The 12,718-nt window shown below is 46.7% G+C and overlaps 1 protein-coding gene across 7 annotated transcripts in view; it reads right to left on the reverse strand.

Moving 5' to 3' along the window:
- Positions 1-920: 920 nt before the first annotated feature.
- Katnal1 (katanin catalytic subunit A1 like 1) overlaps positions 921-12,718 on the reverse strand; it is a 55,348-nt gene continuing 43,550 nt past the window's right edge. For all 7 annotated transcript variants that reach the window (XM_059249227.1, XM_059249222.1, XM_059249225.1 and 4 more), the window contains exons 9-11: positions 11,767-11,901; positions 2,049-2,175; positions 921-1,340 (exon numbers count right to left, since the gene is read on the reverse strand). In XM_059249227.1, coding sequence (XP_059105210.1) covers positions 1,142-1,340; positions 2,049-2,175; positions 11,767-11,901 — 461 coding nt within the window. In that variant the 3' untranslated portion in view covers positions 921-1,141. The remainder of the gene's footprint in view (positions 1,341-2,048; positions 2,176-11,766; positions 11,902-12,718) is intronic.

Raw genomic sequence — 12,718 nt, forward strand, 5'->3', positions numbered from 1 at the left:
CTAAACCAGCTGTGTGAGAACCTTCAGAGACTCTATTTGTGGGATGGGGAGATGGCTCAGCTGTTAGGAGCACTGAGGGCTCTTGAAGAGACCCTGGGTTCTGTTCCCAGCATCCTTATGGTCACTCACAACTGCCTGTATCTGCAATTTGAGGGGATCCAATGCCCTCTTCTAGCTTGCTCAGGAACAACAATGCATGTGGTAGGCAGACATGTCAGCAAAATGCTTGTGTACGGAAGAAAAAAATGTTTGTTTTCCATTACCCTAGAGACTAGACTTGTTTTGAACTCAAGAGTACTTATCTTAAACACTACAGTCAAATTCAACAAAAAAGCTCACACACAGTGTCAGAAGTGGGAAAGAAACAATCGCCGTGTTGATCTGAGCAAACGGCAGGGTGAAGACGTGCTGCTAACAAAGGAAGAGCTTCCCATCTTCCCAAAGGAAGTATGAGAGGCACCAGCAAAAACAGACTGTATGCCGGGGAAAACCACAGATCATAGACTAGTCCTTGATAGACATGAGCCAGCAGCTAACAGAAGAACTGGCAGAGGGAGGAGTGAGAACTCTAACTCATGTTAGACTAACAGTAAGTATTAAATTCTACAGATTGGAATTCATTCTTTCCTTCAGAACTGACTATCATTCTCAAAATGACAATTCATGAATTTGACAGAAGCCAAGTTTTGCTGCTAAAAGTGTGTGTGTGCGCGTGTGTATGTGTGTGTGTGTGTGTGTGTGTGTGTGTGTGTGTGTGTGTGTGTGTCCTTTATGGTCAGAGAGCAAAGAACTGGGGAAAACAAGAGACAATGAACACAAGGGAGAGGAAGAAAACTTTGCGGATGCCCTGCGAGCCAGGCCCCGCCCCCGCCCAGCCCAGCTCCCGCCCCCGCCCCGCCCCGCCCCCGCCCCGCCCCCTGGCTGGCGTATTCTGCGAGAATGAGGTTTGTCAGCGCAAAGCCAGCAGCCTCCATAAGCATCTCATTCCTCAACTGCATTTCTCTCTAGCTCTAGACGGTTTTGTTTTGCTTTGGCCTTTAAGTGAAATTTTCTCTGATTAAAAATTGCAGATTTTTTTAAATTTAAGGAATTCCTTCACATTTATAGACAAGAACACCAGAAAGGAAACAGCTGACAGAAATCACGCAGATCCAAACTCAACCATCCACTTCTCGTACTTCTCCAAGTCCGCAGCCGAGACCGACTTGGCAATTTTCTTCAGTGCCAGCTCAAAGTCCCCTCTGGTGACAGGCATCTGCAGCTCCTCCTTGGACAGGGCCCTGATCTCTTCTGGACTCAAGCCGCTGATGCGCCGCCTCATTGCCATCAAAGACGCATCCCTGGAATCAGGCAGAGCAGTCAGTAGCCACACCGGCACGCGCTTTCGACACTTCCGGTTACTACAAAGTTCCGACAAACGTCCTGAGGGCAGTTTTATATGTGCGCTTAGGACGCCACTCAGAAGTTCACACCAGTCACATCCTGAAGTGTTAGAAGAGTTTAGACCAATGCAAGAGCTGGGGAGATGGCTCAGTTGGAACAGTGCTGGCTATGTGAGCATGAGCACACGAGTTCAATTCCCACCACCCCTTCAAAATGCTGGGAATATTGGCACATGCTTGTAATCCTAGTGCAAGCCTCACACCATTGAGAGACCCTGTCTCAAAAAACCAGGGAAGGCCAGGTGCAGTGGTGCACACATTTAGTCCCAGTAACCAGAAGGCAGAAGCAGGCAGACCTTTATGAGTTTGGGGCTAGCCTGGTCTACACAGCCAGCTAGAAAAACACAGTGAGACACTGCAAAAAAACGAGAAGAAACCCCCCGGGTGGTGGTGGTACACGCCTTTAATCCCAGCTCTCGGGAGGCAGAGCCAGGTGGATCTCTGTGAGTTCGAGGCCAGCCTGGTCTACAGAGCGAGATCCAGGACAGGCTCCAAAACTACAGGAGAAACCCTGTCTCGAAAAAAAAACCAAAAAAACAAACAAACAAACAAAAGACTAGTCATCCTATAAAACTAACGTCTGGGTCACGGGTCACAAAGACACACCTGCAGACGTTAGTTATGTCGGCACCGGAATAGCCCTCAATCTTGTCCGCGATGTCCTCCAGGCGGATGTCAGGATCCAGCTCCACCTCCCGGAGGCTGATCTTCAGAAGCTCGGCTCTTCCTTTTGCTGCGGGAAGATGAAATGCTTTGTGTAAGTTTACCGATCATTTTGCTGAGGAACCTATACAGCATCCAGGCACAGAGAGCAGTGTGAAGAAGAGTCAAAGACGGCCCGTCCCCCAGTGCTTCCGAAACTGCCACACAACACAGAGGCATTCTTCTTTCTGTATGCGGTCCCTGAAAACGGAAGAAAATTCATTCTTCTTACAGATGCGAAGATCTGAGTTCTCCATGAAAGATAAACACTGTACTCCAAAGCCAGAACTGCTTCTAAGGAAAAACATCTAGGGGCGGGTGGGGTGGGGCAGAGGGGATGGAGGGAGAGCTCAGCAGTCAAGAGCACTGGCTGCTCTTGCAGAGGACCCGGGTTCAGTTCCCAGCACCCACGTGGGGCTCACACCGGCTGTCACTCCAGTGCCAGGGGTCTGACACCACAGTCTGGCCACAGGCACTGCATGCACGTGACACAATACACGTAGTGAAGTTTCTACTAAGAGAGTTAGTCCAGAGACACTTGCGGCATGCCGGCATGGCTCCCTCCCAGGACTGGTGCGGACAGGGCTCTCTCCACTGAGCTACTCGACACTGTGCTCTGCAGTTTGTGACAGACCATAACAGGTTACCTTGCTCTCTGTTTCTTAAGATACAAAATGAATTTCATCTTCCTCCACTGTTATTTAATTTTAAATATACGGGGGAAAAGTCCTTTACTTCTCCTCAAAATTCACTGGTTGCTAATAGTGCTGCCCTGTCTCCTTCTCCCCTCCACACACACCTGTGAATGGAGAGCTGCTCCACACAGTCATGAGCATGCGTCTCCTGAGAGCAAAGACATACCCAGAGTTTTCACTATTATTAGCAAATACAACAGTGGTGTCTAAGTAGTACCTGAAACACAATTCAAAGTGAATGTCCCCGTTTGCCTGGCCTTATGGCTTCTAACCCACCTCATCCTGCAGTCACACCATATCCCATCATCGCCTCCCGTTAAAGTCAGACCCTACAGGTTTGTTTCTATTAGTTCTCTCTTTCATGACTCAATTCTTCCCCCAATTCAGAACATCAAAGCATTTCCATGAAGTCTGAAGAGGTCTGTTTATAGAATCTGATGGCAGATTCTAAAATGTGTATACATATGGAGAGAACCAAGAAGTGGGAAGCATTGCTGCTAACAATTTATAGGATGGCCTGCAAAGCCACAGGGCCCTGCCAGTGGGCACTGTGGAGACAAACACGTCAGTGGGCAGAAACGGGAGGGAGGTAGAGTTAGACTCCGGGTTATAACAGGCGGTTCAGGCAATAGGAAATGTGAACCTCTCCTCAGGGGAAATGAGATCCAGTTTTCCCTCATATATACACGAAAATCAGTGTCAGTACATTACAAGTAAAATAAATGTAAAATTATAAGCATTTTAGAAGATAACCAGGAAAATAGTTAATAATCTTAGGGGAATTCTTAAGATACATATTTTTAAAGAGGAATACTAGGGCTGGAGAGACGGCTTAGCAGGTAAACTGCTTGCCATGAAATCATCAGGACCTGAGTTTGGATCCCTAGCACCCACATCAAAATGGAGGGGGCAGAAACGGGGATCTGAAGGCTCGTTGGCCAGCCAGTCTACTCAGTCAATTAGCCCCAGGTTACTGAGAGACTCTGTCTCAAAATAAATAAGGAGTGACGGAGGACACCCGACACCAACCTCCGGCCTCCAGGGGTGCGTGCACAGCACTCGCTCGCACGTGCACACACACCACATACGACAGAGGGGCCAGAGGAGAAGCTAACCTGAAGACAATGCTCGAATTAGGGACGCCCATTAGCTTGAGACCATGTCCCCAAATTTTCTTACGCTGAAGTCCTAACTCCAAGTCCTCGGAATGTGACCGCACTTGGTGACAGAGGTTTTTAAAAAGATGAAATGAGGTCACACAGGTCTGTCCTAACCCAATATAACCGATGCTCTTCTTAAAAGGTGAGGACACAGACCTACTCAGGAGGAAGGCCATGTGTAGACACCAGAGGAAGGTGGCATCTACCAGGCAGAGAGGACCTCGGAGTGAAAGATGACTCCATGGCCTTGATCTGAGGATCACAGCTGTCTCCTCACTTGCTCAGGAGACTGGACAGCATGAATTCTGGGGAGACCCACCCGGGTCACGACTTCCTATCAGCCTTGCTGGCGAGCACCTGTACCAGGGCGCTACTGTTGACAGGGCCTTCGGCTCCCTTCCTTAGCAGGTGCTTTGGAAGGAAATACTGTCTTCTCCTGGGTCCGCAGACAGCCATGACTAGAACAGGATGAGAAGGCCTGGCATCTCTGCCTTCATCCTGTGGCTCTCCTCCTGGCTGTCCTATGCTCTGAGCAGATCCCACCTGCCCTGCACAGGTTGGTTGTTAGAAAATATTTTGTCCAGAACTATAATTCAGGGTTAATCTGACCAAGATGTACCTAGTCTCTCATGCCCTTCAAGGTAAAGTCATCTACTAACCACGCTGACCAGAAACACCAGACCATCAAAGGAATGAGGAAAGGTGGCCCTGTGTTCCCAGAGGACCTCTTTCTGCCTGTGCCCAGAAGGAGCGTGGCTGTCCCTTTCTCCTTCGTCACTCCTTCCTTGCATCCAGAAGCATCTCTCTGTTGTAGAGAAGCTGGCTCTCCGCAAAGCTTCCTTTTCTCCTTTCTTCCACTGCTAGCAACACGTTTCTGTATCACAAGCACTCCCATCTGGGAGAGAGCCCCACACGCATCACACCTGGCTTCCACAGCTGTGAGCAAGTGGATTTCTGTTGTTAAATGCAAGTGGGCTTTGGTGCTTGCAATGGAACCCCTAAAAAACCAAACAGTTAACACCACAGGCACCAAGAAGAAACTACATCTATCTGTAGGTGGTAACATAGAGTCTCTAAAACACACTGGGCAAAAGCAGCAAGACAAACAGACACCGTTTTGTGACTGAATTTATGTAAAATTGCAAAAGAAATAAAGCTGTTTGGAAATATATTAAGTGATAAAATTACAAGGAAAACCAATAAATCACTTCTATAAAAGGACGGCAGCAGTTAGCAGTGGTCTGGAAGCGCGTGTGCCAGCGGGCACACCGTGGAGCTGCTCAGTTCTCAGAACGTCCTGTTTCTTTCCTAGAAGCGGTGACAAGAGGGTTGGACGTGCCGACTACTGAATAAACCGAGAATGCTAACAAACGATCCTGCCCTGAGCTGTTGTTCACGCACACACAGCCTTGGGGGACAGAACAGCAAGGCTGGTTACCATGGGAAGACAACAGGCAGGCGTTTTTGAAAGTTTTCCAGAAAAAAGGAAAAGAGAGGGCACAACTTGGAAACCTTCACCTCCAGATACAGTGTTCTGGAGGTGAAATGAGCCTGGAGCTTTGGGACAAACGTGTTCCAGTCACCGGTGCGGTGTGGGCTGCGACCCGGCGTGACAGTGCAGCGGCTGAGTCTCTACGTGAAGTCACTTCAGCTACGGCTGTAGGTAAGATGGCTTCACAGCTCAACCAGTAACTCCGCAGCGCGGTATGAAAAAGGAGTGGTTGTACATCCTAAGATTATCAGTGGCAGGACTGAGAGCAGCAGCCAGGAGAGCCGCCATGAGGCAGAGCCTGTGAGCTGCAATTCTACCATTAATTACGTTCCACAGCCTGGAGGCCAAGTCCCAAGAGTCATCAGTAATATGTTATAGAATACACTTTCAAAGTTTGTGGGCAAGGCTTCCCTTTCCAGCCACAGAGACTAACTGATGCCAGCCCAGCCCTCCTCTGGTAAACAACTCTAAACGTCAATAAAAACACGAGAGCAGGTATTTTCATGTATGAGGGTTTACCCGCCTGTACGGCTGTGTACCCCGTGTATGCTAGAGATGGCTTTGGATCCCCTGGGACTCAGGTCACAAATGGTTGTGAGCTACTATGTTGGTGTTGGGTCCTCTCCAAAAGCAGCCAATGCTCTTAACCACTGGCCATCTTTCCAGCTCCAAGAATTTTAAGATGGGTTTTTCTGAGTTTTGCCTCTGAGTGCCTGCAGGGACATCCTTTATAGGAAAGCAATACCCAACTCCCTACAGTATAGAGTGTATGATATAAATCACTGGACATACTAATGAACAGAAAATGCAAATAAATCAAGACAACTAGAAACCAGACAACGGAAACAGGCGGTCTAAAGGTCAGAATGGGCTAACATAAAGCGAGAGGTGGCAAGCTATTTCAGAAAACACTAAAGTTCTGAGGCTTAAAAGAATGTTTTATTCCCACAGTTTCTGAATCAGAATCTGGAAGCAGCTTATCTAGAAAGGTTTGGCTTGGGGTCTGCGCTGACAATTTTATCTGTTCAACTTGGCTGGGACACGGTGCCCGAATCTTACATCAAACTTTATTCTGGAGCTGAGTATTTAAATTAGTGGACTTTGAAGATGGCAGACCACCTGCTTCACAATGTTGCTGGGCCTCACCTGATCAGTTGAGGGTCTAGATAGCTTAAAACATTGTCCTTTCCCAGGAAAAAGGAACCTGGAGGCAGGCAGCTTTCTAGCTCAAGTGTCTGTGACATCAGCTCTTCCTGGGTCTCTACTGTGACAGCTCAGCCTGCACACTGTGGACTTGCCAGGCTCCGTGATTACATGAGCCATACCCTAAAATTATTCCATCCATCAGTATCTCTTTCTCTTCCTGTCTCCTCTTCTCTCTCTTCCACACCCCCAACACACAGACAGACACACTCTCTAGGTTCTTTTTCTTTGTACAACCCTAACAGAAGACGACCTAGTTGCTTTCTGTTGCTGTGATAAAACACTCTGACCAAAAGTGATGTCTCAGAAGAATGGGTTTATCTGGCTCACATTTCCAGGTCACAGTCATCACTGAGCAAAGTCAGAGCAGGAAGTCAAGCAGGAAGCTGAAGGCAGGACTGCTCATTACTCCACGAAGCATTATCTCTGACCAGCGACTCACTCACAGCCCGGAAAGTACAGCAGAAACATGTTGGCTCCCAGACTCACACTTAGCTAGCTCTCCTATATAGTCCAGGTCCAACTGCATAGGGATGGTGCTACCCACAGTAGACTGGGCCCCCTACATCCACTAACAATCAAGACAATTCCCCATGGACATGCTCACAGGCCAATCTGCTATTAAGACTCCCTTCTCAGGGGACTCTAGACTGTGTCAAGTTGACAGCTAAAGCTCACTGGGACAGAAAGTATCTCATGAGATTGCACTACAGGCCTAGACCAGTCAATCCAGAAGCAACTCATTTCCATGACTGGCAAGATGGTGGCTGTTCCCATGTGGGCTTCGCCATGGCTGCCTGAGTAACCTCATGTCATGGCTGCCAGCCCTCAAGTGGGGAAATCAGGCAGAAACTAGGTTTAGAAGTCCTTAGCATCACTTCTGCCACAACTCTATTCCTAGACACAGACCACCCAACCAATGCGGGAAAGAATTCCAAGAATTCAAGGCCAAGAGAGACAAAAGGGGATAAAACAGCAATGAAGAATCCCAGCAAAGGAACAGAAACTATTTAAAACAGGAAATGAAAGATGCACAAAATAAACCTAAAACGAAAATTCACACGATGGATATAAAGTTGAAAAGAGGCGGCAGAGGAAAGGGTCCGTGAACAAAGACAGATGGGGCCTCTCAGGAAAAGAGGTTAGAAGGAACAAACAGTACCCCAGTGATGGTCGCAGGAGGACCAAGATATCTAACACACATGCAGAATAAAACAGAGGACACCCGCATTACAGCCAACTACTCAATCACAAAGTGCCCCATCTGAACAACAGCCCGATGAGTGGCCCGTTGCTACAGCGACACCTGTGCCACCACGTCACGTCTCAGCATTGACGCAGGAGAGACTAGAGCATCTGCCACCCAACCAACCACCAATGCTCACAGCAGCCTCATTCACAACGGCCTTAATCCAGAGACAGTTTGCTGTCAGTCAGTGGGAAAGGAGGACAGTCTGATGTCAGTCAGTGGGAAAGGAGGACAGTCTGATGTCAGTGGGAAGGAGACAGTCTGATGTCAGTGGGAAGGAGACAGTCTGATGTCAGTGGGAAGGAAGACGGTCTGATGTCAGTGGGGAAGGAGACAGTCTGTGACATGTTCACACAGGAAAACAAACAAAGGCAGACAGGGAAGGGGTTCCAGAAGCCTCTTCAGGAGGACAAGGTGCATTTGCTTCTTGGTGTGTGGTTGCATGGCGGTATACAGCTGCCATAGCTCAGAATCTTATGAGGATTAAGTTTATTGTGTCTAAGCTTTTCCTCAGGAAAACTGATTTTTAAAAGCAAAGAATTAACTAGAGAGGGAAAGACACACCTCAGCATACAAGAGGACAGTGATATGAATGACAGCTGACATCACGTAAAAACAGAGGCTCAGAGTGCCAGCAGCACAGGGAAGAGGCCCCAGATGCTGTTCCTCCTGATGACCACGGCTCAGAAGCCAGCTAGCAAGCCATTGAACCAGGTACACCCGTAGTGTGCACTTCATGGAAATGGGTAAGAAATGCCGCCTGGCTCTGCAATCAGTTCTTCCCCAGGCTAACAGCTCCTAGAGACCAGGAGAAGAAGGCCAACTTGCAGCTTCCCCTTGGGAGGAAATGAGTAGAGGGAGGTGTGTGCCCCACATTCCAGCTTCCTAGCACTGCCAAAGGACTTGACTGTGCTGGCCCAGGCCCCGGGCACAGAGGAGGAATCGGCACACCTTGGCCTGAGGGCTGCCAGAACAACCTCTGGCACCTTGAAGAAACGCTTGCACAGCTCCTTAGGGAGGAAAGAGAAGAGGGGAGCATGTGTCTGCGTCTAATACTTGGCCTTCAGGAAAACTGCCCAGGGCACTGATTTCCGGCTCACTAGACTGTAGTGTGTAGTGGGTAGCCATTCCAGCTTTGATCTGGAAGTTCCAACCCCCATTGAGACTTCGGCAACTGTCACGCCTACAAGGCGGGGCCAAGGGAGGCACCTGGGGACCCGAGATCTGGATCGGCAGGCGCTCTCGCGGTTCCGGGACCCTGGATAGTGGAGGTGGACCAAGCAGAGCTCCAGAGAACACTGCTGGACTGTGATACACCTTCCCCAGACCCCGCGACCTACCTATCCCTTAATTTGTAAGTTATGCCATTAAATAAATCTTTTAACTACATGGAGTGGCCTTAATAATTTCACCAATAGTGGTGCAGGTAGATTATTCTTTGAATTTAACTTTCTCCTTTTCTGAAAGTAGAAACAGAGGGCCGAGTTGAGGCCTTTCTTCTTTAAGTGCAAATGCTGTGACTCTTTCACCCCAATGACTTCCATGGTCTCCACTGATGGAGATCTGCAATGAAGAGCACTCAGGGAGGGTCCACTTTCACTCAGCTGACATCATCTGGAGTTACTTCATTTCCTTTGCTGTCTGTAAGAGCTGTGGTGATGACTCCTTCATGCCTAACGCTGGTAACTGATCTCTGTTGTTCTTCATTATTCCTCTAGAGATTTGTCAATATTCATTTAAAAAAACAAACGTTTGCCTTGTTACTATTCTATTTCATATTTCACTTACATTTTTCTAATTTATTTTTCCTACATACTGAGACTAATTTCTGTTTCATTCCTGTTTCAAGGCTAACATAGACCTACTCAAACTTTTTTAACACACACATTTACAGACCTTAAAACAACTACGTCGCCTTCATATCACAATAGTCAGTGTGACACATTCTTTCTATCAAGATAATATTTTCAATTTTTCCAATTTTCTTTGGTTCTTCTGTTATCCAGGGCTAACTTGTTCAGTAGTAAAATACTGGGGGTAGTCTACATACTTTATTGTTAGTTCCTAATTCAATTCCATTAGTATCAGGAATATACTCTGCAAGGTGCCAGTTTTTAAGACTTCTATGAATTGAGGAAATTCCTCTCAGCAAATGGTACTAGAACTGAATATACACATGGAAAAATAAAAGCCTACCCAACTACCATGCATAAAATTAATTCAAGGAGAATCACAGAGCTAAATATAGTTTCTAGAGGTAAACAGAAGAAGAAAGCTTTACAGCCTAGGGGTAAGCAGATACTTACTAAGATACAGGAAGCCCTACTAATAAAAAACAAAACAAAAAACCTTGAAAAAGGTCTTTACAAATTAAAGCCAAATTAAAATACTTTGGCTATCAAGAAATAATATTAAGAAAATTGAAACTAGCCGGGCGGTGGTGGTGCACGCCTTTAATCCCAGCACTCGGGAGGCAGAGCCAGGTGGATCTCTGTGAGTTCGAGGCCCGCCTGGGCTACCAAGTGAGTTCCAGGAAAGGCACAAAGCTACACAGAGAAACCCTGTCTCGAAAAAACCAAAAAAAAAAAAAAAAAAAAAAAATTGAAACTAAACTGCAAAGTGGAAGGAAAAATTATAAAAATACAAGTAAAGAGAATTTATATAAAGTATTAATAAAACACTAAATATTATAAAATGAGGGGCACACTACATAAGTTCCTGAAAAGGTGCTCAAGATATACGTCATCAGAGGAGCACAGATTGACCATATCGAGATGCATTTCACACCGAGCAGAGCAAGTCAAATGGAAACACCGGCCACAGCAGGTACAGGCAGGTTGCGGCACTGCCCACGGGCACCGGCGCATGCACAGCCACTCCGGAGACAGCTGGGTCTTTCTTAGAAAGGGGAGTACAGGTGCCTGGTTAGAGGTGAGCAGAGCACCAGTCTTATAAAGTTAAGCATACACCTCCCCAACGACTGATCTAGCCCATTCATCCTATCCAGAGACCTAAAATCAGTCATCCATAAAAATATGTATAAGCTTTATAGCTCTACTCTGAAGAGCCAAAACTAGAAGCAACTCCTGGGCCCATCAGCAGGGGAATCAGCACACAGTGACATTATCACACGGAGAAGAAAATGCTGGCAGGTGCACTCATGTGCAAATCTCAAAGACGTTCTGCAGGACGAGTGCCACCAGACACTGACTGTATGCTGTCACCACACTGTTCACACAAAGCTTAGCAAGGGAGAAACTGGTCTGTGGTGACGGAGGACGAGGCAAATTGCTTATGCAACAGAGATTTAGATGAACTGCTGAGGCACCCAGAAGCCTTCTGGGTGACAGAAAGTTCCCAGAGCCTATCTAGGATACCACACTGATTCAACTCGACAACATACTTCAGAGAACTCATCCAATCATAATACACAAGACATACACCTCTCACTACATATATATTTATCACAAAGGAAAAAATAAAAATAGCTTAAGAAAATTTCAACACTCAAGAGAAAACCACTTTTGAAAGCTCCCCAAGACAACATTTTACTATTTAAATTAGGGTTAATGAAATCCAATTTTAGATGTAAGAACCCGAGTGCTACCAAACTCATCAGCACAAATACTGCTGTGAGGCTAAGGGTTTCTCTGAAATGCAAAGGAGTCACAAGACCTGTTTCCATCCCTCCGACTGGCCTCCTAATGCCACAGAGCTCTGCAGACAAAGTGACAGCAAGACAGAGATTTACATAAATAAATAGAGAAGGGGTTAACAGGAAATGACAGGAAGTTCCAGATCCAGTAAGAGGAAGGCGTCATACCTGTTGGGAGAGGGATATAGATCCTTTTCTCTAGTCTCCTTCGCAAAGCTTCATCGATGTCCCATGGGAAGTTAGTGGCAGCCAGAACCATCACCATTTTGGACGGATCATCATTCTCTAAGGCTCCTCCAACTCCTGTGCAGGGAGAGGGCTGTCAGTGTTCTGTGATGGCCATTTCAGCGCTTCCCCTCAGCCAGCCTCTCTAGTGTCAGCCACAGCTCTTGGTGGAACCTCAGTGAAGCAACTTCCCGTGTCTGTGACCCTGATGGAGTGGAAAACCAGACACCAACACAGAACAGGACAAAGGAGCTAAAGAATTTGACACCCAAGGAGGGATCTTCCAGCCTTTATGGAGGAAAATAGTGCATGTTGCTTCTGAAAATTGATACTGGAATGTTTTCACTATAAATTGCCTCTTTTTTTTCTTCTTAGTTTTGGGTTTAATTTTGTTGGCTTTCTCAGGACGTGAGAACAGCTGACACACTGCACAGTGTTTTATGATCAGAACAACCAGAGTTTCTGTGCTTCTTCACAATTAAAATTACAGGATTAAAAACTTTATCCAGGCATGACAGTGCACGCTTTTAATCCCAGTACTCGGGAGGCAGAGGCAGGGGAATCTCTGTGAGTTCAAGGCCAGCCTGGTCTATGTAGCGAGTCAAGAACAGCAAGATCTACAAAATAAAGAGAACTTGTCTAAAAACACACCAACAACAAAACCTCTGAGAGTGTACAACTGGCTCTGGGCAACACACAGGAAATGTTATTCATACGTTAGCTCACAAACATGATGTTTATCAAAGCAGTATATTTTGAGCAGCCCAATGCAACATGCATAATAAATAAATCATTACTAAATGCCTTTTTAAATCGTTCTTATGAGGAATAAATCTCTCAATCTAACAAGCAGCCATGATACTATTCGATGAAATCCTGCTGGCTGAATGTGTAT

This window comes from Peromyscus eremicus, chromosome 23 (genome assembly GCF_949786415.1).
Source record: "Peromyscus eremicus chromosome 23, PerEre_H2_v1, whole genome shotgun sequence".
Lineage (NCBI taxonomy): Eukaryota > Metazoa > Chordata > Mammalia > Rodentia > Cricetidae > Peromyscus > Peromyscus eremicus.